The following is a 24,660-nucleotide window of genomic DNA, read 5'->3' as shown; positions in this document are numbered from 1 at the left end:
TGTCACCTGTGGAACTCATTACCACAATATATGTATTTCTGACGCATTAAGAGTTAGCAAGTTAAAGAAATACCTATGGGTGACATCTCCCAAGATCCTAAAGGAAGCTGAAATTGCAAATCCCAGGGGTGGGGTTCAGAATGGGCCCGTTTTTATAATATTTGGGAAATTATAGAGAAAATTTGGTGTTCATGGTCTGTACCTGCCTGGAGAGGGGATTCTGTATCTGAGAGCTTCATCTTCTCTGTGTGAGGTTAGGGTTTATCTCCTCAGACAGCTGCACTGCACTATAAATAATGCAGGAAGAACAGGAAAAGCTTTTGGAGGAGACCAGAGCGTGGGAACTGTGACCGAAACCATGACAGGATTGTCTGAAATGCCAATACCTTTTGCAGCCCTGCATTAGGTGTCAGTTCTATTTTCAGGGCAAGTCCTGGGGCTTTGGCACTGAGGCTGCTCAGCCTCATGGAAACCTGAGGAGGTTTCCCCAAGGTTTGCTCATCCTGGTGTCTTCCAAACATGATGTAAAGGCCTCTTGGACCAAACCTCAGGAACCCAGAATTGAGTGATGCGCAGGATTCAGTGCCATAGGCTTGCTGTCTGTGCAGCTCTGACTCCAAAGTCCCACCTGGGTCCTGCTCCAGCCACTTCCTCGGGACAGCAGGAGCTGCTGTCTAGCAAAAGGCAGGAGTGCTTTGACAGCATGAAGTCCTGTGGCTTTTCCACAGGTTTCCTGGAATGGCCCAGCCAGGAACACACACCTGGGCTCGTTTTGGGAATGACCCTCCTGGGCTTTATGATGTTATTGACAACGTCAAGGCACAGGATCGGGAATTGCATTTCCTGGGAAGGACAGGTCTGGGAGGTGGTGGGAAACGGGATGGAAAAGGAATGTTCTACCCGGTTCTATTGATTTAGATGGAGCAGGACCACGGGGAATTCCTGCCTTGCTCCTGCCTGGCGAGGTTCAGGGCACTGCAGGAATGAGCATACATTGGCCGATGCAAGAAGTACCGCTTCCTCGGCCCGCCCGCACAAAATGAATAAAAAAATAAAAAACCAAAACAAAATGTAAAAAAACCCCCAACAAAACAAAAAACCAAAACAAAAACCAAAACAAACATGCCCACACCCGCCAAAAAAAAGGAAAAACCACGAAATAAATATTTGTGGCAACGGCGCAGCGGGAGGCCCGGGCGCCGGCAGTCGGGCAGCGCTCCTCCGGCTGCAGCGAGGCGCCGGCTGGGCACTCCCCGTGGTCCCGAGCGGAGCCCTCGGGTCCCCTGGGTCCCTCCGCTCCCCGCGGGCCCCAAGATGGCGGCAGGGCCGGCGGGCGCCGCCTTTGTTGCGCGCGGGGCCGGGCGGCGGCGGCGCGTGCGCGCGGCGTGAGGGGCGTGAGGCGGCTGCGGCACCGGCCCCGGCCCTGCCCGGCCCCGGCCCCCGGCACGGCCCTGCCCCGGCCCCCGGCTCGGAGCGGCGCCGGCGTGGATGGGATGGAAGCGGGACCCTCGGGAACAGGTACCGCCGGCGGGGATGGAGGGGTGGGAGCGCTACGCACCGGGGAGCGCCGAGAGGGCGACGGGGGGCGAAAGGGATGAGGCCGGTGGAACGGGGGGCGGGTGTGCGGCGGGGGCCAGGGGGCCTATACCGGGTGGGGATCGGGGCGGGAGGTGGAGGAGCGAGGTGGAGGGTGTGCGGAGGGCAGCGCGGCGGGTGGTGATGGATGTGGCGGCTGCGCGGGATGTGCGGGGGCGATACCGGGGATCGGGGGCTGTCGGAGGCGCGCGGGGGTCTGAGCAGCGGGGATGCGGGGGCGGCTGCGGGGCTGCAGGGCAGGCACGTCCCCCTGGTGCCCCGAAAGCAGCAGCGGTACGGGCGCAGGGGAAGGGGGGATGGAGGGACTCGCAGAAACCTCTCAGGAGGGGGCACAGGGCCGGGGTCACGTCCAGCCGCAGGTCCCCACAGCGCGGAGCGAGCCCTGCTCAAGGGGAATGTTCTGTAAAAAGCAGCAGGAGCAAAAACCCCCCAGCTCCCCATCCTTTCCCCCAAGCTCCCATTCCATTCCCCCTGCCTACTACCCCCGTCCATTCCCCCGGCTGCCATTCCACCACCCTCCACTCTCCCTGCAATTCCACAGACCACCCCCCCCCCCCCCAGCTGCCATTTTATCCCCCCCAGCTTCCATTTCATCCCCCTGCTTCCCATCCATCCCCCCAGTTCCCCGAGTTCAGGGAGCGGGCCGCAGGCTGGAGCTGGCGCGAGGCCGGCGACGCCGTATGCCGTGACAGCACGGAGCGTCTCCTCTGCCCGTGCCAGGGCATGCGCGGAGCCGGGGCTGAGCATGGCCCCGCGGGGCCGAGCTCCAGAGCCACCCTGTACCCCCGTGTCCCCTGCCACAACCTCCGTACGCCCGGCTGGCGACGGGAGCAGCCGGGCAGTTCCGCAGGGGTTTGGAGATTGTTCCCAGGCCGTCGCATCGGCTGCCGCTCGCTCCTGTGCCTGGCCTGAGCATCGTCAACTTGCGATCCTGAGTCGCAGAAGGATTTTGGTGCCTAAAATAAAGCTGAAGGAGGGATGGGGTGATGGCCATGCAGGTCACTGTCCTTCTGAGGCATGGGGTGATGGGGATGGGGAGCTGCTGCCTTTTTGAGGGACAGGGCAGTGGGATCAGCAATTGCTGCCCTGCCATCTCTCTTGTTCTGGTGGGTTTGCCACCCGCCATAACACATCATCCTAGTGAGATTTTGACATAAACCTGCTGAGAGTTTGTAAACTTCAGTCCTTTCTTAGGATATTTACTTTAAGTGTGGTACAGAAATCTCTCTGTGCCTGTGTTACCTTCTGGCTTCTGGTGCTTTGTGTTTGGGCTGATTTATGGCCTCTGGAAGCCGTGATTTGGTGGCACCACGGGCTTTGCTGGTGCCTTGAGGTGATAGCAGTGCTCCTGCCTCAGGGCCACGCAGATAACGCTGCCGGGCACTCTTCTACCCCAGCCTGAAACAATGCCCTTAAGGTACTTTAAAAGAATCTCTTGTATTGGGATGGGGATGCACTCGGTGGACAGGTTTGGGTTTCAGTCCCTGGGCCTGTGAGGGCTGCACTGGGAGCAGGGCTCTGCTGCTGCACCCTTGGGAGTTTCCCCTTCTGTCCCCAAATTTGGCTAAAGGATATCTGCTCTCACCCAGATTCACTCCTTGGGCAGGGGACTTATGAACCCCATGCTGGCAGAGGTGCTGTGAATCCTGCCCTGCTGTGGCTCCCCTGGGTATAGGCTGAGCCTTGCATGTAAGCTCTGGTGATGCTGTGGCTTATCAGGGCAATAAAGCAGAAACTGGTGTATGCCTGGATGTGCCCAACATGGAGATGCTTGGAAAGGCAGCGGGAAAACCCAGGACATCTGACCCACAGGCAGCACTCAGGGAGGTACACACATGCAGTGGTTTTAAAAACTAAACTTATTTTCCCACAACTTTTAGTTTTCTTTATCCCTTACAAACTTCCTAAAGGCTGTTAATCTCAACTGTTGTCTTCCTGTGCTGAACCTTGCAAAAACCCCAAAGCTGCTCCATCTGTTGGGGCTCTTTATCTTCAGGAAACACGAAATTGCGTATGCCTGGTTCTGGGACAGGATTAGACTAAGAAACAAAGCCAGAAGAAGCACCTTGCCTGGAGAAACAGCACGGATGGTTTATCTCTAAACACTCTTTGCAGCCTCTCCCTAAACCCTGGGAAGAACAAAACACAGACAAATTATTAAGATGGCAGACGCAAGGAGGAAGCCAAATCAGGCAGGGAAGCTGCTCCTTAGGCAGGGTGATCTGCACGGAGCCACAGGCAGGTTCAACCTCCGCTCTGGGAGCCGATAGCACTGTGGGGCCACAGTGGGACATGGAGAGGAGCTGGCATCACTTTTGTCCTGTCCCTCCAGCACTGGGGGCCGCCTTTGTCTGCGACTCCCGGCTCTGCACGTCCCTGGCCACTGCCTGGGCAGTGCAGGCGCAGTGGGAGTCCTCGCGGTCTCCCAGCTCGGTGCCATTAGCAGGGACCCCAGGGTTTGCTCAGTAGGGGTTGCTGGCACTTGCTGTGCTGGTGCTTCTCAAACCCCATCAGAGGGATGGAAAAGAGAGCTGCTGGACAGTTGAGGCCAGCTTGGCAGGACCCTCAGGGGTTGGCTCATGGTGTTTGAACCACTGACATCACACCTCTGGCCATCACCATGCTGCCCTCCAGAGCCAGAGCAACTGGAGTACAGCCCCTGCATGCAGGTGTGATGGAGTTGGCACCACTCTTGCTGCTGTTCCTTGTGCTCTGTTGCAGCACCTGCAGCTTCACACTCTTGCCCAGCTCAACCTGTGTGACTGCATGTCCCAGGGTGCAGGGACACCAATTTGGCCAGGCAGGTTTATAGCTTGCACTTTAGTGTGTCACCCGTGATTTGCAGGTGGGAAGCACAGCAGTGTCCTTTGCAATGTTTTGTGTGAGGATACAAAGAGCTCAGCAGCTTTCATGATGTCAGTCTGTAGTAAAACAGAGTAAAACTCTCTGGTTTAGAGCCTGTTTTGGCTCATTTTTTTGCCTGCAGCCACCCCAGTGCAGGACAGGAGCAGAGCTTGGGCAGTTCAGTCTTGCCTGTAGCAGCCAGGCTCTGGTGCATAGACAGGTTTAATGCCGAGCTCTGATGGCTGCAGACGGCTGATGGCTGCAGACGGAGCCTCTGTCCCGTATGCATCACCTGCTGAAACTCAGTTTGCTGTCAAACCAAAAAGCACCCACAGGTGCAAGACCCTGGCAGTGCTCAGATCACTCAGGAAGGAACAGGCAGCGATGTCTGGGTTGGCAGAGCTGAGATGGGGCTTTTTGAAATTTGGGCTCTGTGAAATGGCGTTGGTTGCTGCTTAGAGCCGGTGGTTTTGAAGGTGTCGAGCCTGGAGATTGGGAATGCCAATTGCTCACCCTCACCAGCAGCTGCCTTTCCCCTTGCTTTGCTCCCCGACATGGATTTCACTTCCGGGGGTAGGGAGTGCGTGTTGTTTCTGGTGTGGTTTAGGATGGGAGATGTCTCGGGGTGAGGATGGACCACGCTGCATGTCTGGTGGCATTTTTTGTGCCGCGACCCCGTCTGCACTTCTCTGATTCCCTGTATTTTGGCGGGTGGGTGTGCGGAGAGGGGGCCGGCGCGGACCCGCCGCAATAAAACTCCCTTTTGTCTGGGCCCCGTTCCCGCGGCCCCTCGGCTGAATGCGGCGCTGGAGAGGATTTCAATGACATGGTAATTTCATGCTGTCCCACCGGCGGCTTCGCCCGGCGCAGGCAGCTGTTGGGCAGCGGGTCGTGTTCCCCAGCTGTTACAATAAATAACAGAAACAAAACGTATTCCAGCGCTAATTACCTCAAACTTGCTTTCACTTCGGTGGCTTTGCCCTCGCCGCCGTCTCTGCCCGCGGTACCCGGCGCAAGGGCGTCGATGCTCCGCCGCCGGCGCGTCCCCACGGCACGGCTTTGTGTGCGAAAGTCTGTGATTCCTCCCGGGCCTCGGAATTTCTAATGGCAGCGGATTTCATCCCGCTCACTGGCCGCATTGTGCTGCAGGAACAACACTCGCCCTGCAGCCCCCGGCCCCGGCGCCCGCATTTACATGACAAAGTAGGAGCCTGTGCAGCTCCCATGGAGAGTCGAGGTATGCAGGACCCCCCTGTGTGCTGCAAGCCCCCCTGTTTCCATGCACTCTGGGTAGCTTTTTAACGGGGCTTCTTCTTTCTGGCTTCTTTTCTGCTGCCCTGAGCCGGCTTCAGGCATGAAGTGCCTGGGGATGACAGTCGAGCTGTCCGGGATTCTCTGGCAGCATCTTCTGAGCCAGGAGAAGGGTGGCTTTCACTGAGGCAAATCATGGAGGGACCCTGAGTGCTCCAGTGCAGGAATGTGGCACGTGAAAGGATGAGCCAAGCTTGCATGTTCACCAAAGGGTTTCGGGGTCTCTCCCACCTGGCTGAAGCAGCCAAGGCTGAGTGAGAGCTTGGCTCATGTGCTGGAGGTGCTGCCTGGTCAGCTGCTTTGGCTTGTCACATTCCAGGACCATGTGTTATGGTCACCAAAATAAAACTCTCTTAAGTCAGCCCAGGGCTGAACTTGCCCATCCTCGATGCTGGTCATGGTCCTTCCCTGGTCTTTGCAGAGCATCTCCTGTGCCATCAGGTGCTTCTCCCTCTGGCCACTCTGCCCATTTATCTTACCCTGTGTTTGCTGTATCTTCTGTGTTCCATCAAAAATTCTGAGCCAACTTTTGTTTTGCTGGAGGCTGGCTCCTTTCTTCACCTGTGATTCATGAGCCTAATTGCAGGGTGTTATGTTCACTAAGCATTTGGGGATCCTCTGGCAAAAGGGTTTGCATGGTAAAGCCTGGAGTGACCAAAGCAGTGCTAAGTGTGGGATTGATGTGGGGTGAATTGGTCACATCTCTGCAACTCCTGCCAGCCCCTACTTGGCTTCAGGTCCACTTGAGCACCCAAGTGCCACTGAGCAGCTGGCCAGCTGTGTCCACTGCCCTGTGTTCCCTGCATCTGTGGGGTTACTTTGGGCACATAGTGTGCAGTCCTGCTTACACACAGCTGCCAGGATTGTCTGGGGGGTGAGATGATCCAGAGGAGGAGAAGCTGTGGGTGCTGGGCTTGATGTGGCTACAGGAAAGCAGCGGAGAGCTGCTGTCCCCTGACAGATATTGCAGGTGGGTGGTATGGTTCCTCACTCAAAATCAGGGACTGGAGGCTCCAGCAGCACTGGAGGCAAATACCTCTTTGCTTGTGAGCCATGTGATTAAAAATGCATCAGCTCACAGCCAGGGAGCTGGACATTGCCAAGAAATGTTAATCATGTGGAGACATGACTTACACTGGGAGCAGCTCATCTGAAAATCAGTTCCTTCAAATGAGCTGCTTCTGAAGTGCAGTACAGATGTTTTTTGGGGGCAGCTGGCAGTGACCCTGTCCTGGGTCAGCTGTGGGTGCCAACATAGTCTGAGCCCCACAGTGGACTCGGGGATCCCCACCTTGCTCCAAGTCTTGTGCTATCTTGTCTGAGGAGGTGCTGGGGCCAGGTGAACCCAGGCTTGGGGCTCCCAGCAGATTTTGAATCTCTTGAGCTCTTGTTGCAGGGCAGAAGCAGGAGCAGAGGTTGGCTTTGGAGAATTAACTTCTGCAGTTCATCCCCTGGATGCTCACAAGAGTTCTCCCATCCCCTGGGTGTCCTGCAGCACTGGTGGCCTTCCATGGGCAGGAAAAGTCTTGTGAAGTTTGGGTGCAAAAGTAAAAGGCAAATTTGAAGCTTAGTTTGCTGCTGTACTGTTTTTCTGCTTCTGATATTTTTAGCCTGGAATGGAAATTTGGATTTAAAAAGAAAGTGGATGGGAGAAAGGGGTGCTAAAAGCACCATGTGTTCTGGAGCTTGAATTGGAGCTGGTTGCTTTTGTGAGCCGATGTGGACAGTTGGCCTCACAGATGGAGCTCTCTGAATACCCCCACACTTGATCCCCACACCATCCCAGCTGGCTTGGACCTTGTGGTGTTTGAGGAACAAACAGAAGGTGCAGGCTGAGAAGGGTGGAGATAGGCAAAGTGGGAATGGGGCAGGAAGGGCTGAGCTCACCTCAGAGAGTAGCGAGGTGGAATAATTCTGTGGCAATATTTTAAGATACATTTGAGTTCAAGGGTGCTGTTGATTTAGAAATGCAGCTCAATCCTGTAGCCATGTACTGGTGCCATCATGCATCTCCAGAACTTCATAAGTGAGTCTGTGTAATGGGAATTGTGGAAATACTGGTATTTCCCTCTTTACAGGTCCCCACACTGCTTCAAGTGTGGATTTGGGATTGGTTTGGATTTTTTGTTGTTTTTTGTGGTTTGTTTTGGGGGTTTTTGGGGGTTCTTTGTTGTTGTTTTTTGGGTTTTTTTTGCAAAACCCAGCAGTTCAACAATTGTGTAGTGCAGATGGAATAATGCGTTTCCTGATTCTCATGGCATCCTCCCTCCAACAGTAAGTTGGAATTTGCTGGGGAATGGAGGGGAAATGTATCTGTTGTGTCCCTGTTGACAGATTATCCAGGGAATTGCACCCCCTTGGAAAGGACCACTGTGACAGTAGAGCTGATGCTGCTCTCCCATAGCAGGTGGCAGTGCTGGAGCCTGTGCCAAGGGAGTTGGTGGGGACACTGTGCCCTGGCACTGCCCTTCAGCAGCTCGGCTGGCACCAGTGTTCCCCAGATGGTGCCCAGGGAAGCTGCTTCCTGGTGTGCTGCTCTGAATTCTGCCACTGCCACCTCCTGCCAGGAGGAGGGGTAGTGGGAGACCTACCTTCCTGTTCAGGATGTGGTGATGGAGAGCACTGTGACTCTTTGAGATCTGTCTGTCTGTATGAGTATGGGGTCCCTGGCAGCCCTTCTGACCTGTGCTCTCTTCCACAGCTGCAGGCGCATACCTGCCCCCCTTGCAGCAGGTTTTTCAAGCACCGCGTCGGCCCGGGATAGGAACTGTTGGGAAGCCCATCAAGCTCCTGGCCAACTACTTTGAAGTGGACATTCCCAAGATCGATGTGTATCATTATGAAGTGGATATCAAACCCGATAAATGTCCACGCAGAGTCAACAGGTAAGGCAAGTATTAGAGGCTTGGCACTTGCTCCCTGCTTCGAGTTTCCTAGTGGAGGCTCTATAAGTGCCTGTCTCTGTCTTTGCAGTAGAAACCATTAGGGTTATGGCAGGGGTCACAGCACTGGCAGGGGTCATGGCACTGCACGATACCCACAGGTGGCTGGACCCCCCAGCCACGTTTGTGCAGCAGTGCTGCTTCCTGGCCTGGGAGTGTCAGGGGTCCAGAGCCTCAGCACAGTCCCTGCTGGTCCAAAGCAGCTCTGCTATTTTGGCAACAATCCCTGATTTAAAAATAGCAAGCCCAGACCTCAGGCCATCATGTACTTTTCTTTGTTTCTCTTTTTGATGTGCTCTTCGCTGCCTGACCCCTCCTGCCCTCAAAGCCTGGGGAGCTCTGTGCCCTGAGGGCTGGTGAGCAGATGCTTCATGTGCTTTCGGCAGCGAGTCATAACTGCAGCAGCTCCAGCCACTGTGTGTTCCCCTGTTCCCCTGTGCCATGTCAACTCCTTCTTCCCCCTAGTGCCATGTACACTCCTGCCAAAGCCAATGTACCGAGCTGTAGGACAAGGCACGTGGCTGCTTGTCCAGGGGCTTTCCTGCCTCAGAGGTCTCAGCTTTGCTTTCAGTTACCCCAGGGAGGAAGACTGGACAGGTTGCAAAAGGCTGTAAAGAAGATGACAAAGCAAACCTCTCCCTTCTCTCCTCCTGCCCCCTCTGTCTTGCCTGTGTAGGGAAGTCGTGGAGTACATGGTGCAGCACTTCAAACCACAGATCTTTGGTGACCGAAAGCCAGTCTACGATGGAAAGAAGAACATCTACACTGTCACGGCCTTACCCATTGGGAACGAGCGGGTAAGAGGGGGCAGCAAGCCCCATGTGTGCACTGAGACCTCCCTCCTGCCTGGGAAAGACCAGCAGAAAATGACCCAGCCTCATCCCTGCAGGGATGCCATGGTCACTGTCCCTTCCCTCCTGCACCCAGGTTGACTTTGAGGTGACGATCCCAGGGGAAGGCAAGGACAGGATATTTAAGGTCTCTATCAAATGGATGGCCATCGTGAGCTGGCGCATGCTGCATGAGGCCCTGGTCAGTGGGCAGATCCCTGTCCCACTGGAGTCCGTCCAGGCACTGGATGTTGCCATGAGGCACCTGGCTTCCATGAGGTACCTGCGCTGAGGGACAATGGGGCTGTGCCAGGGAGGGGAGGGCACTGCTGCCCTTGGCCGGCTGCTGTGGCTGAGACTGGCCTTGACAGTCATTGTAGAAGGTAGCTGTGCCAGCCTTGTCCTTGGGTGCTCCTGCAAAAGAAATAGAGGGGGTGATGCAGCTGGCAGGGTGAGTGCCAGCTTGGGCATCTGGGGGTGCTGCTGTGGGCCCAGTGTGTGCCATTGACACAGTTTGCCCTGGTTCACAGGTACACTCCTGTCGGCCGCTCCTTCTTCTCCCCCCCTGAAGGCTACTACCACCCCCTGGGAGGGGGCAGGGAGGTCTGGTTTGGCTTCCACCAGTCAGTCCGGCCTGCCATGTGGAAGATGATGCTCAACATTGATGGTGACGTTATTTCTCATGCTGGGGAGCTGCAGTGGGAGGGCTTGGATGTATTTGGGAAGGTGGGTTGAGAGCAGAGACACATGGTGGTGTCTGTCCCACAGTGTCGGCCACTGCCTTCTACAAAGCCCAGCCTGTCATCGAGTTCATGTGTGAGGTGCTGGACATCCGGAACATCGATGAGCAGCCCAAGCCCCTGACGGACTCACAGAGAGTGCGTTTCACCAAGGAGATCAAAGGTAGAGCCCCCAGGGAGCTCTGGAACCTGTCCCCTGACACTGACTGTGGCTTGTGTCCCACCTAGCCCCTGCAGTGAGGTGGGGTTGCACATTTTGATTCTGGGACACCAGTGCCTCCCTCATGCTATTGTTGGAGTATCTTCAAGCAGGAAATTAGTTAAGGAAACTGTTGGCAGTGTCCTGGGGAAGTTGAGCAAAGGGGAATTGCTCCCATCTTCATCATGACTGTGCTGTGTCTCCCTGTCTCACTTCAGGTCTGAAGGTGGAGGTGACCCACTGTGGGCAGATGAAGAGGAAATACCGTGTGTGTAACGTTACCCGACGGCCAGCCAGCCACCAGACGTAAGGCGGGTGGGCAGATGCCCTTGGAAAAATCTGGGCTGTTCTCTTTGTTAACAGCTGCTGGTGTCATTAGGCAGAACTGAACAGGAAGCTCCAGTCTTTGATGACAAAAGGAGACGTGTCAGGGGCTCCGCAGCCCTGTGCCATGTGTGGAGTGGGATGCAGGGCAATGGGAGTGCAGAGGATGCTGTGTCTGGCAGGCGGAGCATGGTGGTGGGCGGGAGCCGATATGCCAGGAATTGTCCTAGTTTTTGCCTCTGGGTTTGTTTTTTTTCATTCTTAAAATAGTCACTGCCAGAGCAGAGACTTTGTCAGGGGCTAACACAAGTGTCTGCCGTGGAATTTTTTGTGCGTGCCTGGGAGCAGCCTGGCCCTGGCTCCTTGGTGTCTCCTGTGCACCAGCATCCTTGGGTTGCACCCTTGGGGCTTAGTGAGAGCAGGAGGAACATGGCACCTCGCTGATGTAGTCAGCCTGGTTCTCCTGTAATTTTGGTTCTCTACAGAATATCAGGTCAATTCTGAATTTTCATGGAGCTCTTTATGGAGCTGGGAGCAGCTGGTGCTGGCTGAGGATGGGTATTGTGCTCCAGCTGTGGGTGTCATGGCACATCTCAGCTCTGCAGCCAGGAAGTTTGGGCTTTTTTTTCCCCTCTGTTTTTGAGGGGAAATGTTCCCCTCCTGCCTCTCTCTGCCTACCCTGCAACTGTTGTCCTGTACCTGGAGAGGCCAGTTAGCCTTTCCCAGTTCAACTCCCAGGGAGGACACCAGGCACAGAAACCCTCTGGAGTGCCAGTGTGCTCTATTTTTTTTGCCCAACCGTGGCATGTGTGGCATGTCCTGCAATAAACATTTGTCCTGATTAACTGGATTAGTGAGGAAGAGTTTTATTTAGGGACCTCACTCCCACACTAGGGTAAGAGTATTCTTGACTCCATTTCTGAAAATATCTTGTGCTTTTTATTTTGTTGTATGGCAGCTCAGGGTGGGAGCCCAGCAGCTCCCTCTGCCCAGCCACAGTACATAGTGCCTGAGTTCTGAAGTGTCTGTTCTGAGTAGGTGCATCTTTCATGTCCTGTGTCTTCCAGGTTCCCGCTGCAGCTGGAGAGTGGTCAGACAGTGGAGTGCACAGTGGCTCAGTACTTCAAGCAGAAATACAACCTGCAGCTGAAATACCCTCACCTGCCCTGTCTCCAGGTTGGCCAGGAACAGAAACACACGTACCTTCCCTTGGAGGTGAGTGTTGGCAGCTGTTGTTTGGGGCTGTGCTCAGCTGTGGTCCCCTTGGGTCTTACCTGTCCCCAACACATGGCTGCTGTCTGTCCCCTCCCCGTGCAGGTGTGTAACATCGTGGCAGGTCAGCGGTGTATCAAGAAGCTCACGGACAATCAAACGTCAACCATGATAAAAGCAACAGCCAGGTCTGCCCCAGACAGACAGGAGGAAATTAGTCGCCTGGTACGTGACACAGGTCCCTGCCGGGGCAGGACTGGGGCTTGGCACTGATAGCAGGTTATGGTGTTGTGTCTGTGTTGGACATTGCCATGGTCCTGCTCCTCAGCTGCTCTGTGGTGGAGAGCTGTGACCCACTGAGAAGGTGTTGGTGAGCTTAATGGTGGGGCTTTATCTCCCTCTTCCCACTGAATCCCTGTGCAGAGGTATCTGTGTGTATGTAATGGACACTGGCACAGGGGAGCCTGGCTCAAAGAGACCATGCAAATGCACATACAGCAAATTCACACCCTTGCACTGATGGAACCTGACCCAAAGGGAGCTGGAACTAAAAATGGGAAACAGATTAGAGACACACTCCTGGCTGTGGGTGTTAGTGGGGCTGTGTGGTGGGGCTGCAGTACAGGAACTCTGTCCGTGCCTGGTCACTGGTTAACGGGGCTGTTGCTCCCCAAATGTGTACATTTGTACATATGTGCATGGCTTTTGAAGCCAGGGACATTTGGTATTCCTTCTGGAACTCGTTAAGTTTCTTGCCAGTCTGAACTTTCCTGTTGAAATCTTAAATTTCAGGAGCAGGCTGTGCAGTTAGTTGCATTAGTTAGTGTGTTTCAAAATTAGGTCCCCCTGGGTCAGTTTGCAGGAGAGGGTTTGAGCCTCAGTGTTGATCTGCTTGTCCTCCCCTGTCAGAGCTGCTCCACCTGCAGCTCTGTGGAGAACACGGCTTCAGGTGGCCACATTTGCTGGCCAGCTGCAGCTGCCTGGGATGCAGCAGTTGGTCTTACTCCTTCCTGTGGCCCTTCCTGCTCTCTGCAGATGAAGAATGCCAGCTACAACCTGGATCCATACATTCAGGAGTTTGGGATCAAAGTGAAGGATGATATGACTGAGGTGACAGGGCGGGTCCTGCCTGCTCCCATCCTGCAGTATGGAGGCCGGGTAAGTGGGGCTGCCTGGGCTGGGCTGCACTGTGCAGGGAGATGCTGTGAACACTTGGAAACACTGTTTCTGAGCAAAAGTTGTGTTACGTTCACCTTAGAGCTGGAATGTTTTATCAAAGTGCCTTAGCTTTGTGGTTTTTGAGTTTTTTGTAATATAACTGGTTCTGAACGTTGTAGCCAAGAGTCATTGGTGATGAGATGAAGAGGAGAGGGGTGCTCAGCATAGAGCAGCTTGGGTGAATTTTCTGTCACTGCTGAGGAGCTGAGGCTGTGGATTGCCCATCGCCAGGGAGTCAGCTCCAGCTCCAGCACTGGGACAGGGAGCACAGCCCCAGCCCACGCAGGGGCTCTGGGGCTGCGGGGCTGGGCAGGCTGCGGCCGCGCTCTGACCCTCTGTTTGCCTTGCAGAACCGGGCCATTGCAACTCCCAACCAGGGCGTGTGGGACATGCGAGGGAAGCAGTTCTACAACGGCATTGAGATCAAAGTCTGGGCCATTGCCTGCTTTGCCCCGCAGAAGCAGTGTCGAGAGGAGGTGCTGAAGTAAGGAAAGGGGCAGCCCATGTGGGTGGGGGAAGCCAGAGGGGCCGTGGCTCCAGAGGTGGCCACACTGCTGCTCGCAGCTGGGGACTGTGTGTCCAGCATCACCAGTGCTGGAGCTGCAGGAAGCTCCACTGCTTGTGGTACCAGTCTAATGTGGGGTGTCCAGTTCCTGCTGCTCTTGGTTTATCCAGGGAGCCTAACTGTTTGTCCCAGCTGCAAATGGTCCCTAAGCCATCACAAAGCTGCTAGGTTGGAGAACCTGTGAGTTGTCAGTCAGGCTCTCCTCGATCTGCTCTTTGTATCAGAGAGCTGCAGTATTCAGAGATGAAACTGCCAGCTTTGAAGCTGTATTGAACTCTTCTAGACTGAATCTCCTCAGAGAGAAGGGGTTCTGAGGATTAAAAGTTTCTCCAATAATCTGAAATTATGTAATTCATGTAGGAAGCATCCTAACTTTCCATGGGTTATTACAGAGAAGTTTTGGGCTTTCTGAAAAGCTTAAGTAATTTAGAGAATATGTTTCTGTATCAAAGTGACACAGAGCAGGAACAGTTTATTTGACTTAGGGAAATGGTCACTTTGGTTTTGGATTCTTCTGGGGCTTCAGGTTTCTCCTGACTGAGAGTGGATGCATTGAGGTGAGCGCTTTGTGTGTCTCTTCTGGGTGTTTGGCATGGTCAGTGTTTGAGGTTTGGAGGAGCTCAGTGTCCATGTTTGCAGTACCTGGGTGCAGGTGGCAGTGACACCATATTCCTCCCCGTGATCCCTTTGCAGCAGAGCTGTGAGCCCTGCGTTCCCTCTGGCTCTCGCCGCATCAAATCAATCCTTCGCATTCCAAAAATCCAGAGTGTGGCTGAATTATGGTAAGTGCAGGGTGACATTAGCTTTGCAGTCACCTGGAAATCAGCTGTGGCAGGCAGCAGGTTTGTTCTCCACTGCTCCAGCTTCCTAAGGGAGAAGGGCTCAGCTCCATTGCATTAAGAAAGAGTCAGTACGTGGGTAAGACGGCACCAAGAGGGGATAGTTTAACCCTGACATGTGCTGGTCTTGTGTTTCCTGTGCCATGCATGTGCTGGGTGCCATAGAGCCACCAATGGGTGATGTGCTGGCCCTGTCTCTGTCCTGTGCTGCAGCACTCAGCCATGGGGCTCTGTGCTTGGTAGCACAGCTGTCCTGCAGGAGGGCTCAGGGCTCACGGCTTCTCCTCCTGGCACAGGAACTTCACAGACCAGCTGCGCAAGATCTCCAAGGATGCTGGGATGCCGATCCAGGGCCAGCCCTGCTTCTGCAAGTATGCCCAGGGTGCAGACAGCGTGGAGCCCATGTTCCGACACCTGAAGAACACCTATTCAGGGCTTCAGCTCATCATTGTCATCCTGCCAGGGAAGACGCCTGTGTATGGTGCGTCTGGGGCGAGCACAGAAAGAAGGGCTTTGGGCTGGCTCTGCAGGACTGGCTCCTGCAGGGTTCTCTCTCTCTCCATTCCCAAGGGTGTTGCTGGAAGTGGTGTAGGGCTGATTGCCTGTATGTTTACCTGCTTACCTGCTTCCTCTGCCCACAGCCGAAGTGAAGCGTGTTGGGGACACTCTCCTGGGAATGGCCACGCAGTGCGTCCAGGTCAAGAATGTGGTGAAAACCTCCCCACAGACTCTTTCCAACCTCTGTCTCAAGATTAACGTCAAGCTTGGCGGGATCAACAACATCCTTGTGCCTCACCAACGGTTTGTACTGCTACTGCCTCGCATAGTTTTGGGGTTGTACCTCAAGTCCCTTGTGGTGCTGTCTGCCTGCCTTTACATGGAGAAGAGAGGGCCTTCATAAAGTAGCTCTTTAAAATGGGGGTTTTTAACTTGTTTCACCTTGTTGATAACGAGCTGTTGATGTGTCCAGGCCAGAGTTGGAGGTCAGGAGATATCCTTGATACCATCTGCTCATCTCCATTGGGTTGTACATCACCCTGAGATGGCCCCAAAGGCTGACAGCTTGTTTTCTCTCCTCTCCCACCAGCTCTGCCGTCTTTCAGCAGCCGGTGATCTTCCTTGGGGCTGATGTCACTCACCCGCCAGCAGGAGATGGGAAGAAACCCTCCATAACTGCTGTAAGTTCACAGCTTGGTGCCCAAAAACCTTGCAGGATGCAGGAGCTGGAATCGGACTCATGTGTCCATATGTTATTGCTGTCCCCATGGTGACACTTCTCAGGGTGGGCCTGTACCCTGTCAAGTGTTCTTATCCCAGTCCTGGGAAGTTGCATCCCAATCCCTTTCTGCCTCTCTGTGCAGGGAAGCTGTAGTTTTTGGGAACTGCAGGGAGACTGGCAGCTGCCACCAGATGGGGCTTATGATGTGCCAGCCCTGAGCGTGGCCTTGGAGAGTGCCAGGAGCTTAGTGCTGCATGGAGTCATCCTGGGGCATCCCTGTCCAGCTGCAGCCCTTCAGGGACCTTCCCCCTACTGGAGAGCTGGGGTTTGGGACATGGGGAAAACTGGAGTGACTGGGCTTCTAAGCCCTTTGTGGAGGAGGATTTGCCTCTTCTCAAATGAATAATGAGCATCCATGGAGCAAAGTTCTGCTCAGTGCCAGAGGGGCCAGGGACAGCTTGTGGCCTCCATTGGGCTGGGAGACTCTCCCCTGTGCTTGTTGCCATGCAGGATAAGCACATCAGCATTTTCCTGTTAAGTTCTTAACTTTCCAAGACTCACAGCTCAGGTTTTCCTTGGCATGCAAATTTGTCTTTGGAGGAATGTTTTTTTTCTTAATTAGAAGGGGTTGGGAAAGGCTTTGGGTTGTTTGCTGTAGGTGTGGGTGGGACAGAACAGGCTGTTTCCTGGCAGCGGAGCTTCCCCTCTGAAAATATCTTTTGTGGTTTGTGCAAGACCACTGGGGCTTTTTTCTTAATTTTTGCAAAAGCTTTTTTGAAGCTGCAGGGGAGGAGAAGGGTAAAGCCTCTGGAGCAACTTGACCGTGTCCTTGGTGTGTTGCTGATTGGACAGTAGTAGAGGGTCTGTGGCTGTGAAACTATAGGAACATTTTTTTTGTACACATTGGCTCCCGTGGGGGAGCCCCAGCCCCAGAGCTCTGTTTGCAAAGCGAAAGTGGAAGTGTTGGGGCAGCAGATTCACACTGCTGAGGATGTGGAGTCTGCGGTGCTTCTCCTCTGCTCAGGGGACATGGGGCACATGACAGTTGCTGCTGAGTGTCGGGAGTGAGGCAGCTGGGTGTCTGTTCCCTGGCATGGGCCAGCACTTGATTCACGCTGTTCCCCCAGCCCTGTGTCACAGCCAAGCCAAGCTGCCCCTGACCTGTTGCTCTGACATGTCTGAGATCTGCCTGCACTGCAGTGGGAACTCCCTGCTCAGTGATTGCCATTCAGTGACTCGACCCACCATGTCCTGGGGCAGCCCCACTTCCTCTCACTGCCGGGGAGGAAAAGTGAAGTAGGGGCAAAGCAGCAGCAGTCCTCCACAGCCACGGCATTCAGTGGCACCAACCAAAGTTGTCTCACTGGAAATTCCCACAAATGTTTAAAAGGGCATGGCAGAGTGTGAGATCAGCATGTGGCCATGACCATGGATGTCCCTTCTGGGCACTGATTGCCTGTACAGTATTTGCTGTTCCATCTGATGTGTGAGTTCAGGTGCTCTGCCCATGGCCAGCTGTGTGTTTGGGAAGCAGGTGGAGGCTGGGAACGTCCCACATCCCCTCTGTCCTTTCTGTTGTAAGACATGGGCCTGGCCTGTCTGTCACTGCAGGTTGTGGGCAGCATGGACGCCCACCCGAGCCGGTACTGTGCCACGGTGCGTGTGCAGCGTCCTCGCCAAGAGATCATTGAGGATTTGTCCTACATGGTGAGGGAGCTCCTCATCCAGTTCTATAAATCCACACGCTTCAAACCCACCAGGATCATCTTCTATCGCGATGGTGTTCCTGAGGGGCAGCTCCCACAGGTGAGGAACCCTCAGATCCCTGTTGGCCAGCGGGGCTGCACCAGCTCCCGTAAGGTTCCTTAAGGGTGCCCAGAGACAGCTGGGTGCTAGTGTGTCCCCTCATTCTGTGTGCCTTTGTCTCTCCAGATCCTTCACTATGAGCTCCTGGCAATCCGAGATGCCTGCATCAAACTGGAGAAGGATTACCAGCCTGGCATCACCTACATTGTCGTCCAGAAGAGGCATCACACCCGGCTCTTCTGTGCAGACAAGAATGAGAGGGTGAGTGCTGCAGGGTGCCAGGGCTGGAGGAGGCTGATTCATCCCTGTCTGATGGAAGAGCCAGCCCTGGCTTTGCCAAGGGGAAATCTCACCACTGGCAGGGAGAGTTCATTCTGAATGAAACGTGCTGCTCAGTGAACGCCTACAGCCACATGGATTAGTCTGCTTCTAGAACCCCAGCCAGCTGTTTGCTGTTATTATGAGTTACTGTGTGCTGATGATCCTGGTGACTCTTGAAATAGCCTCTGTTAGCTTGAAAACATCTGTTGTTTTGGTGATAGCTGGAGTTGCTGATGTGACAGGTTGAATAACCCCTTGCTTGCTCACAGCTTGTTCATGTGTGCTCTGCAGTAACACTGATTGCTGTCACTGTTCCTAGATTTCATCTGAATTTAATGGTCAGATTGAGTCTAACCAGACTGCTCCACATGAGCAGGAAGATTTAATCTTGAGAATTAAGGACAGTTTTTTATTAGGATTTAAAAGCCCCAGTATCTTGTGGCACAGACTCCAGAACATGCTCTACAGACATCCCTGGAGTTTTGCTCACTTAATCCTCATCTCTAAAGTAGGATGGGCCCCTGCCCAGCCCTCACCCTGATGCTCTCTTTCCCATGCCGTTTGCTGTCTCCCTGTCATGCCTGGTGTTGATTCCTGCAAAAAATGCCAGCAGACCTACTTGGGCGGGGAGCAGAGCAGGATGAGCTGCTTTTCTCCCCTCTGAATGGGCACTTAGAGACCATCTCGACATCTCAAATGGACATGGGCACCCTCCACCATGGTCCTGGGGCAGGGCAAATGTCCTTAACTGTGTTAAGGACAGTGCTCTTGGCACCTGGAAATAACCAAACTCTGCAGTGCTTGGATCTCTTTCTATTCCCTGCAGATTGGAAAGAGTGGGAACATCCCAGCAGGAACAACAGTGGATACCAATATCACCCATCCCTTTGAGTTTGATTTCTACCTGTGCAGTCATGCAGGCATTCAGGTACTGTGCTCCAGCGCTGGCTCCTGGGATGCTGCTGGGTTTTTTGACTGATGTTGCAGATTGTGGTCTTGTGCATTTGTCCTGGCCCTGTCACAGCCTCCCTTTAGCATGGAGATGTGGGCAGTTGGATTTGAGGATAGTTGGATCTGAACTGCTACTGCGGTGGTTTGGCAAGCAGGTGCCAGGTCCGTGCTGCTGCTGCATTGTGTGGCATGTACTTGGTTTTTCTCCCGAAGCCAAGGGTCTCTCCTAAGAGATTTTTCTCCTTCAGAGTAGCCAATTCAGCAGCTTGTCAGCTGGTGTCTGAGCATGCTGGGGTGCCCACTTGTCAGTAGGGACCTGCTGTCTGGCGGGAAAGCCAGGCCAGCCGTCCCTGCCTGCTCTGCAGCTGCCTGACTGCAGGCAGCCAAGATTAGTCAGAAACCAGACTGGAAAAACTGCACTCATGTAATTGGCAGCTGCTTCCAGAAAGGAGGCTGCTCAGCTTCCCCTCCCCTGTGCAGCTAGCAGGAGCTGGCCCAGGGCGATGGGGATGCAGTGAGGGATGCAGTGGGGAATGCAGTGGGTTGTGTGGCACAGAGGGAACAGGCACCAGGCAGCAGCATTAGTACTGCTTTGCATCTTGGTGCCAAGGGCTTTCCTGCCTCACTGCTATGTAGGGTTCTCACGGCAGAGAAGCACAGGCATCCTTCCTACCAAGGCCAGCTGACAGATCATTTGGATCAAAGAGGGGATGATGGGGATGTGAGGCAGTTTCATCCGGGTGTAAGCAGTATCTCTCACACCGGCCCCCTCCTTCCCAGGGCACGAGCCGGCCATCCCACTACTACGTGCTCTGGGATGACAACCGGTTCACGGCAGACGAGCTGCAGATCCTCACATACCAGCTGTGCCATACCTACGTGCGCTGCACCCGCTCCGTCTCCATCCCGGCCCCAGCCTATTACGCCCGGCTGGTGGCGTTCCGGGCACGGTACCATCTCGTGGATAAGGAGCACGACAGGTGAGGAGCACAGCCCGTGGCCCTGGGAGGGCAGAGCCATGCATGGCCAGGGTACCTTGATATTTGAAAGTGCCTGTGTCTGAATGCTGCAGCAGAGCCTTTCTAGGGGAAGACCTGCATGTAGCTGCATCCTCTTAAAGCCCAGCACAGGGGGAATGGGGATAAAGGAGGGTTAAATCCTATCCTGAACTCCTCCCAGGCTTGTGGGAGCATTCCTTGGGTGTCTGAGCATTTCCAGCTGCCTTAAGGTGCTGGAACCTGCAGTACAGGCACAATCACCAGCATGCACAGCATCCCTATGCACTGCAGTGAGGTGACTTCTGTGCTGCCAGCATTCAGCTGATCCCCATCTCCAGGGGAGTTTCTCAGTGTTCCCATGGGGAAAATATGAAATAATTACACAGTGATTTCCTTGATTTTCAGTGGTGAGGGCAGCCATATATCTGGACAGAGCAACGGCAGAGACCCCCAGGCCTTGGCAAAGGCTGTGCAGGTTCATCAGGACACTTTACGTACCATGTACTTTGCTTGAAAGCCTAACTTTTGTTACCTCACTCAAGAAAGCTTTCAGATTTGTAGGAGCCATACAAAAAAGGAAGCATTGGAACACCTTGTTTTTTTTTTCAATGAGAAATCACTGCAGGGCAGGCAGTGTCGACTCGAGGCAGGAGACCAGCACCATGGGACAGAACGATCCAACACCTTTGTAGGATTGGAAGAGACTGATGATGATGATAATTTTTTTAATTTTTTCTGGCTTTGCAAAATTTTGACCTGACCAAACACATGAAGGCGTTCAAGGGAAGGGATAAAACTCCCAGGAGGCGGAAGCAGGTTTTCATTTTTAAGATGCAATACTAGAGACTCCTGACTGTGAACTGGCGGCTTTGGTCCTCCGTTGCCCACCAGGCGCTGGTAGGTATTTTTTTGGGTGTTGGGGGGAGGGGATTTTTAGAGCCTTAAAACAGAAGACTAGATTTATAAAACTAATATTTTAGATTATGAGATGCTTTAATGGGTTGAGGGGAAAAGAAAAAAAACAAACTAGTTTATAGGAGAATTGTAACACTAACAGTTCCCCACCCCCGAGTAATTCCCCCTGGATAATGTAAGGCACCCTAGCACTTAGCTCAGAACTGAAAACTGTCTTCCTCATGTTACAAGCTAGTCAGCTGCTGCCGCTCGAAGCAACAGTCACAGACTTTTCCATGGGTGAGTGCCTTACTATGATGCTGCAAAATTTCAATGTTTTTAATCTTGTAAGGAAACTAGTAATCTTGTCTTGATGGTGGTCCATATTTCCATCGGAAGGAGTTAATTTTTATGGTCCTCAGTTGCAGTTTGTGTCAGATCATGACCTCACAGTGGTTAAACCCCATTGAAAGATGTGCACTTTCATACAGGACACGTTTAATGGCTGCTGACCCATTTTTGTTTTCAATGTATTTGTTATTTAAAACTGTTTCTGACAAATGGGGGCATCTCAATCCCATGAGGACAGAAAGCGCTATCCATGTTTTTCTTTAGGTTTTTTCCCCCCCCCCTGAATTTTTATGATGGACACCGGGATTTTTTACTAAACATTATTTTTATACGATATTGAGTCTGTTGCCAAAATCCACAAGTCATTAACATTCTCAGAGATTACATCCCCGCACTTCCTGAGGCTGTATGCTCACACCACAGCTCTCCGTTTCTGTCCAATGAGTGCTGCCGACTGCAGCCTGTGCTGTGCCAGGTGCTCCACAGTGCTCGTTGCCCATGTGCATTCGGCATGTGTCTGCCCAGGCCTGCTTTCCCACCTACCATATCTCCACCTCCAGCACCCAGGCTCTCACCCTCTCTGCTGCTAGGTTTTGCTGCTCTTTGTGTCATGGTATCACTGCTCTCATGCCCAGGGTTTTTATTCTGAAAGCACACCAGATTGTTCCTTAGAATGATGAAATCCCTGTTGTTGTTATGGGGGAAACTCCTGATTTGTCCTTGTACCAGGAAAACAGCCTTTTCCCCCACAGGAACCTGGTCACTGCTTTTCAGACCCATTTTGCTGCACAGTGACCGTACGCATGGTGGCGGGACCGTGGTGGCAGCTCAGTACCAATATCATCCGGGCACATTATCTGGGGTTTTTTCTATGAAAGTGTTCACAGCGCTTCCTTCAAGAGACAAATGAGGCACACGCTCCTGCCACGCTCTGAGGGGAAGAGCTCTGGTATCATTTTCCTGCTGAACGCGTTTCCCAAGTGGCCCCACACAAGCGCTGCCCCTGGCCCATGCGCAGACAGGAGCACATGAAAACCTCTTTGGTTTGTACTTTCTGACGTTGAAACTTGCCTTGCCTTCATGAAAACCACACCGGTTATGTTGGCCTATTGAGCTGTCCTAACCCTGGGAATTCACTCTTCCCATTTTCTTTTGGGGCAACGTGTTTGTGAACAGTGACAACATCACTATGCTATGCAAACTAAGTGCTGAGCCCACTGATGTCACGTTTGGTGAAGATCCTACGTTTAGCACAGTCCTGTTTTCCTCAAGACCACAGTTCATATCCTCCTTTGTACCTTGTGTCAACCTCCACTGCTGTATACCCTCAAGGTGACAGGGAGGAGACCAGGAACCATCCGTGGTCAGTAGGTAGGGAACTCTTAGAAAGGCTTTTAGAGCGTAGGGAACACATCAACACTTAAGTGTCAACATGAGAAGCCTACATTCCTCTACACAAGTGCCTGCATAGTGACACCAATCAGCACCTCCATCTCATCCTCCGAACTCTGGATTGTGTTCACTGAAAGCAAAACAATCTCAGAGGGGCTGTTCCCGCTCACCTGGTGTTAGAAGGCTCCTCCTTATGAATAAAATCGGGGTCAAGGTCAAGGTTCTCTCTGCAAATCAGTTTGTTCACCAGCATTACACCGGAATGCACCTGGCTGCTGCTCTGCAGTGAGGGGCAAAGGTATTTTGGTTCCTTGTTTTTATTTTAGTGTTTTAGTTGGGTCTAGAATTCTGAAATGTCTTTTAGTAGCTGTGGCATAGCATGTGCCATTTTTAACCATTTGAAAAGAGATAGCGTGGGCATTTACAGAAACAGCTTGTTGCTCTGTAACAATTTTTTTTTAACCTTGAGACTTGAAATGTAAAATGGACCTTTAAGATTTGCACTCATTTGTAAGGTGGCTGTTCATAGAAAACTATGAATGAAGACTTGCTGATGTAGCACCTACTTTTAACAGCAATTTTAACTACACAAAAGCTTCACAGCTTCTGAAACTCTCAGCTGTTGACTTGCAGATCATGTTCTGACCTTATTTCACCCTCTGTGTTGGGTTTTCATGGTTTTGGATAAACAAAAAAGCCAATCTCAGTAGCTGCTGTGCCCTTTAAACCCTGTTTCCACTTTGAAGAAGTTTATAGAGAGGTTGGAGTGACCTGCATGTTTTCTATACCAGACTATGCACTGTACCCTCTCCGCGCTCCAGCATTGGCATTTCTTCCCCTCTCTTGTCCGAGATGCAAACGAGTAGCTGCATGTTGAGGTGCGTTTTGCTGCCTGTAGCGGATAGGTGTTAACCCAGGTACAAATCAGGATCTGTAGTTAGCCACAAACCCCACACGGGCATCCTGATCAGCTCTGAGTCTCTGCCTTCTCCATGCGCACGAGTTCCACCTGCGATTGGAAGTGTCGCTGAGTGCATGCAGTTCTGTGGGAAGAGGAGTAGCTTTCATTTACCTGTTGAATGCTGTCGTTTCCCTTATCTCATATCTGAAAAGAATGGGGCAGGAGGGTTGCTCTGCCCTCTCCCTGAAGCTTCCAGGGCAGTCAGGGTGTTCTGGGATCGCACATGATGTCTCAAACAGCCCAAGCATCCAGCGTTGCCTCACGGAAGGTTTTCTTCTTGGAAAATCAGTGTGAAATAAAAGAATGTGATTGTTTCAGGAAGGGAAGCCAGACAGCAGGAGAGCAATAAACAAGTGAAATTCGTATCTTGCCCGAGTGATTTGCACTTCAATAGTTGTGAAAGAAAATTTCCAGGACTCCAGTGCTTTTGTGTTCGATTTCCAGCCCCTTTCGTACCTCCTTTCTATGAGCAAGTGTGGGACTGTACATAGGGTGTTTACAGGATGCTCCATTTGGGTTGTTATTTTTCTTGTGGGTTTTTTTTTTGCTTTAGCTTGAACTCTGTATGGTCCATTTGTTAAATAGCCGTGAACAGTTGATGTACAGTACTTACTAAACAAGCAGCAGCACAAAACTTATTTTATTAAGAAAATATGGCTTATATTTTAAAGGTTGAGTATCAATTTTTTTTTTTTTTTTTTTGTATGTGTGGAATTAAGACTGGTGAAGAGTAACAAAGTCCTTGGATTAGGCCAAAAGAAAATACTGTAAGATCCTAACCACCTCTTTATTAAAAAAAGCAGTATGATTAAAGAGCTCCAGAACATTGTATTTATATTGGATTTGATTTAATTGCATTTGTGGGGTTTTTTTTTGCCTTGGTCCTGATTTTGCTTGTAACTTCAACTTTGCAGTCCCGAGTGTCTGTTACCCTGTAACTGTTGGCAGAAGACCTAAATAAAAGCAATGTGAATATGTTTTTATTGACATAAAAATACTCCTGAGTCACATCGCGTGGGGAAGGGACATGTGCATCCCAGGGAAAGGCTGGGGGACAAACAGGGAAACACTGACTGGAGCCAAATTGCAGCAGACGCTGCACAGGATCCAACACCTCTCACTGTCCAATGAGAGAAACACTTAAGCA

General features: G+C 52.6%; 1 protein-coding gene across 6 annotated transcripts; it reads left to right on the top strand.

The window, feature by feature from the left end:
* Positions 1-1,378: 1,378 nt before the first annotated feature.
* Positions 1,379-24,508, top strand: AGO1 (argonaute RISC component 1). Of its 6 annotated transcripts, none has more exons than XR_015279358.1 (21): positions 1,392-1,518; positions 8,453-8,636; positions 9,370-9,490; positions 9,621-9,802; positions 10,054-10,190; positions 10,292-10,426; positions 10,681-10,768; positions 11,854-12,001; positions 12,104-12,223; positions 13,034-13,156; positions 13,567-13,700; positions 14,917-15,101; positions 15,262-15,421; positions 15,708-15,798; positions 17,451-17,645; positions 17,772-17,906; positions 18,793-18,894; positions 19,698-19,897; positions 20,321-20,816; positions 21,066-21,109; positions 24,233-24,508. XR_015279358.1 is itself a non-coding variant. In XM_086863477.1 (19 exons), the coding sequence occupies exons 1-19, from the start codon at positions 1,494-1,496 to the stop codon at positions 20,427-20,429; spliced, it is 2,574 nt and encodes an 857-aa protein (XP_086719603.1). In that variant the 5' UTR covers positions 1,380-1,493; the 3' UTR covers positions 20,430-24,508. The 6 variants fall into 6 exon arrangements, 1 of the variants encoding a protein (XP_086719603.1); XR_015279359.1 differs by having other exon boundaries at positions 20,321-20,812; positions 24,233-24,348; XR_015279357.1 differs by lacking the exon at positions 21,066-21,109 and having other exon boundaries at positions 1,379-1,518; positions 20,321-20,812.
* Positions 24,509-24,660: the final 152 nt, after the last annotated feature.

This window comes from Cyanistes caeruleus, chromosome 26, assembly GCF_971803275.1.
Source record: "Cyanistes caeruleus chromosome 26, bCyaCae1.hap1.1, whole genome shotgun sequence".
Lineage (NCBI taxonomy): Eukaryota > Metazoa > Chordata > Aves > Passeriformes > Paridae > Cyanistes > Cyanistes caeruleus.
The sequence above is the reverse complement of the archived record's forward strand: the minus strand, read 5'-3'. Positions and strand labels throughout refer to the sequence as shown.

Excerpts from the sequence above, each read along its gene's own strand:
- AGO1 (XM_086863477.1), top strand. The coding sequence starts at position 1,494 with ATGGAAGCGGGACCCTCGGGAACAG. Across the intron at positions 13,701-14,916 it reads TGTCGAGAGGAGGTGCTGAA|GAACTTCACAGACCAGCTGC; the intron begins GTAAGGAAAGGG and ends CTCCTGGCACAG. Across the intron at positions 15,422-15,707 it reads ATCCTTGTGCCTCACCAACG|CTCTGCCGTCTTTCAGCAGC; the intron begins GTTTGTACTGCT and ends CTCTCCCACCAG.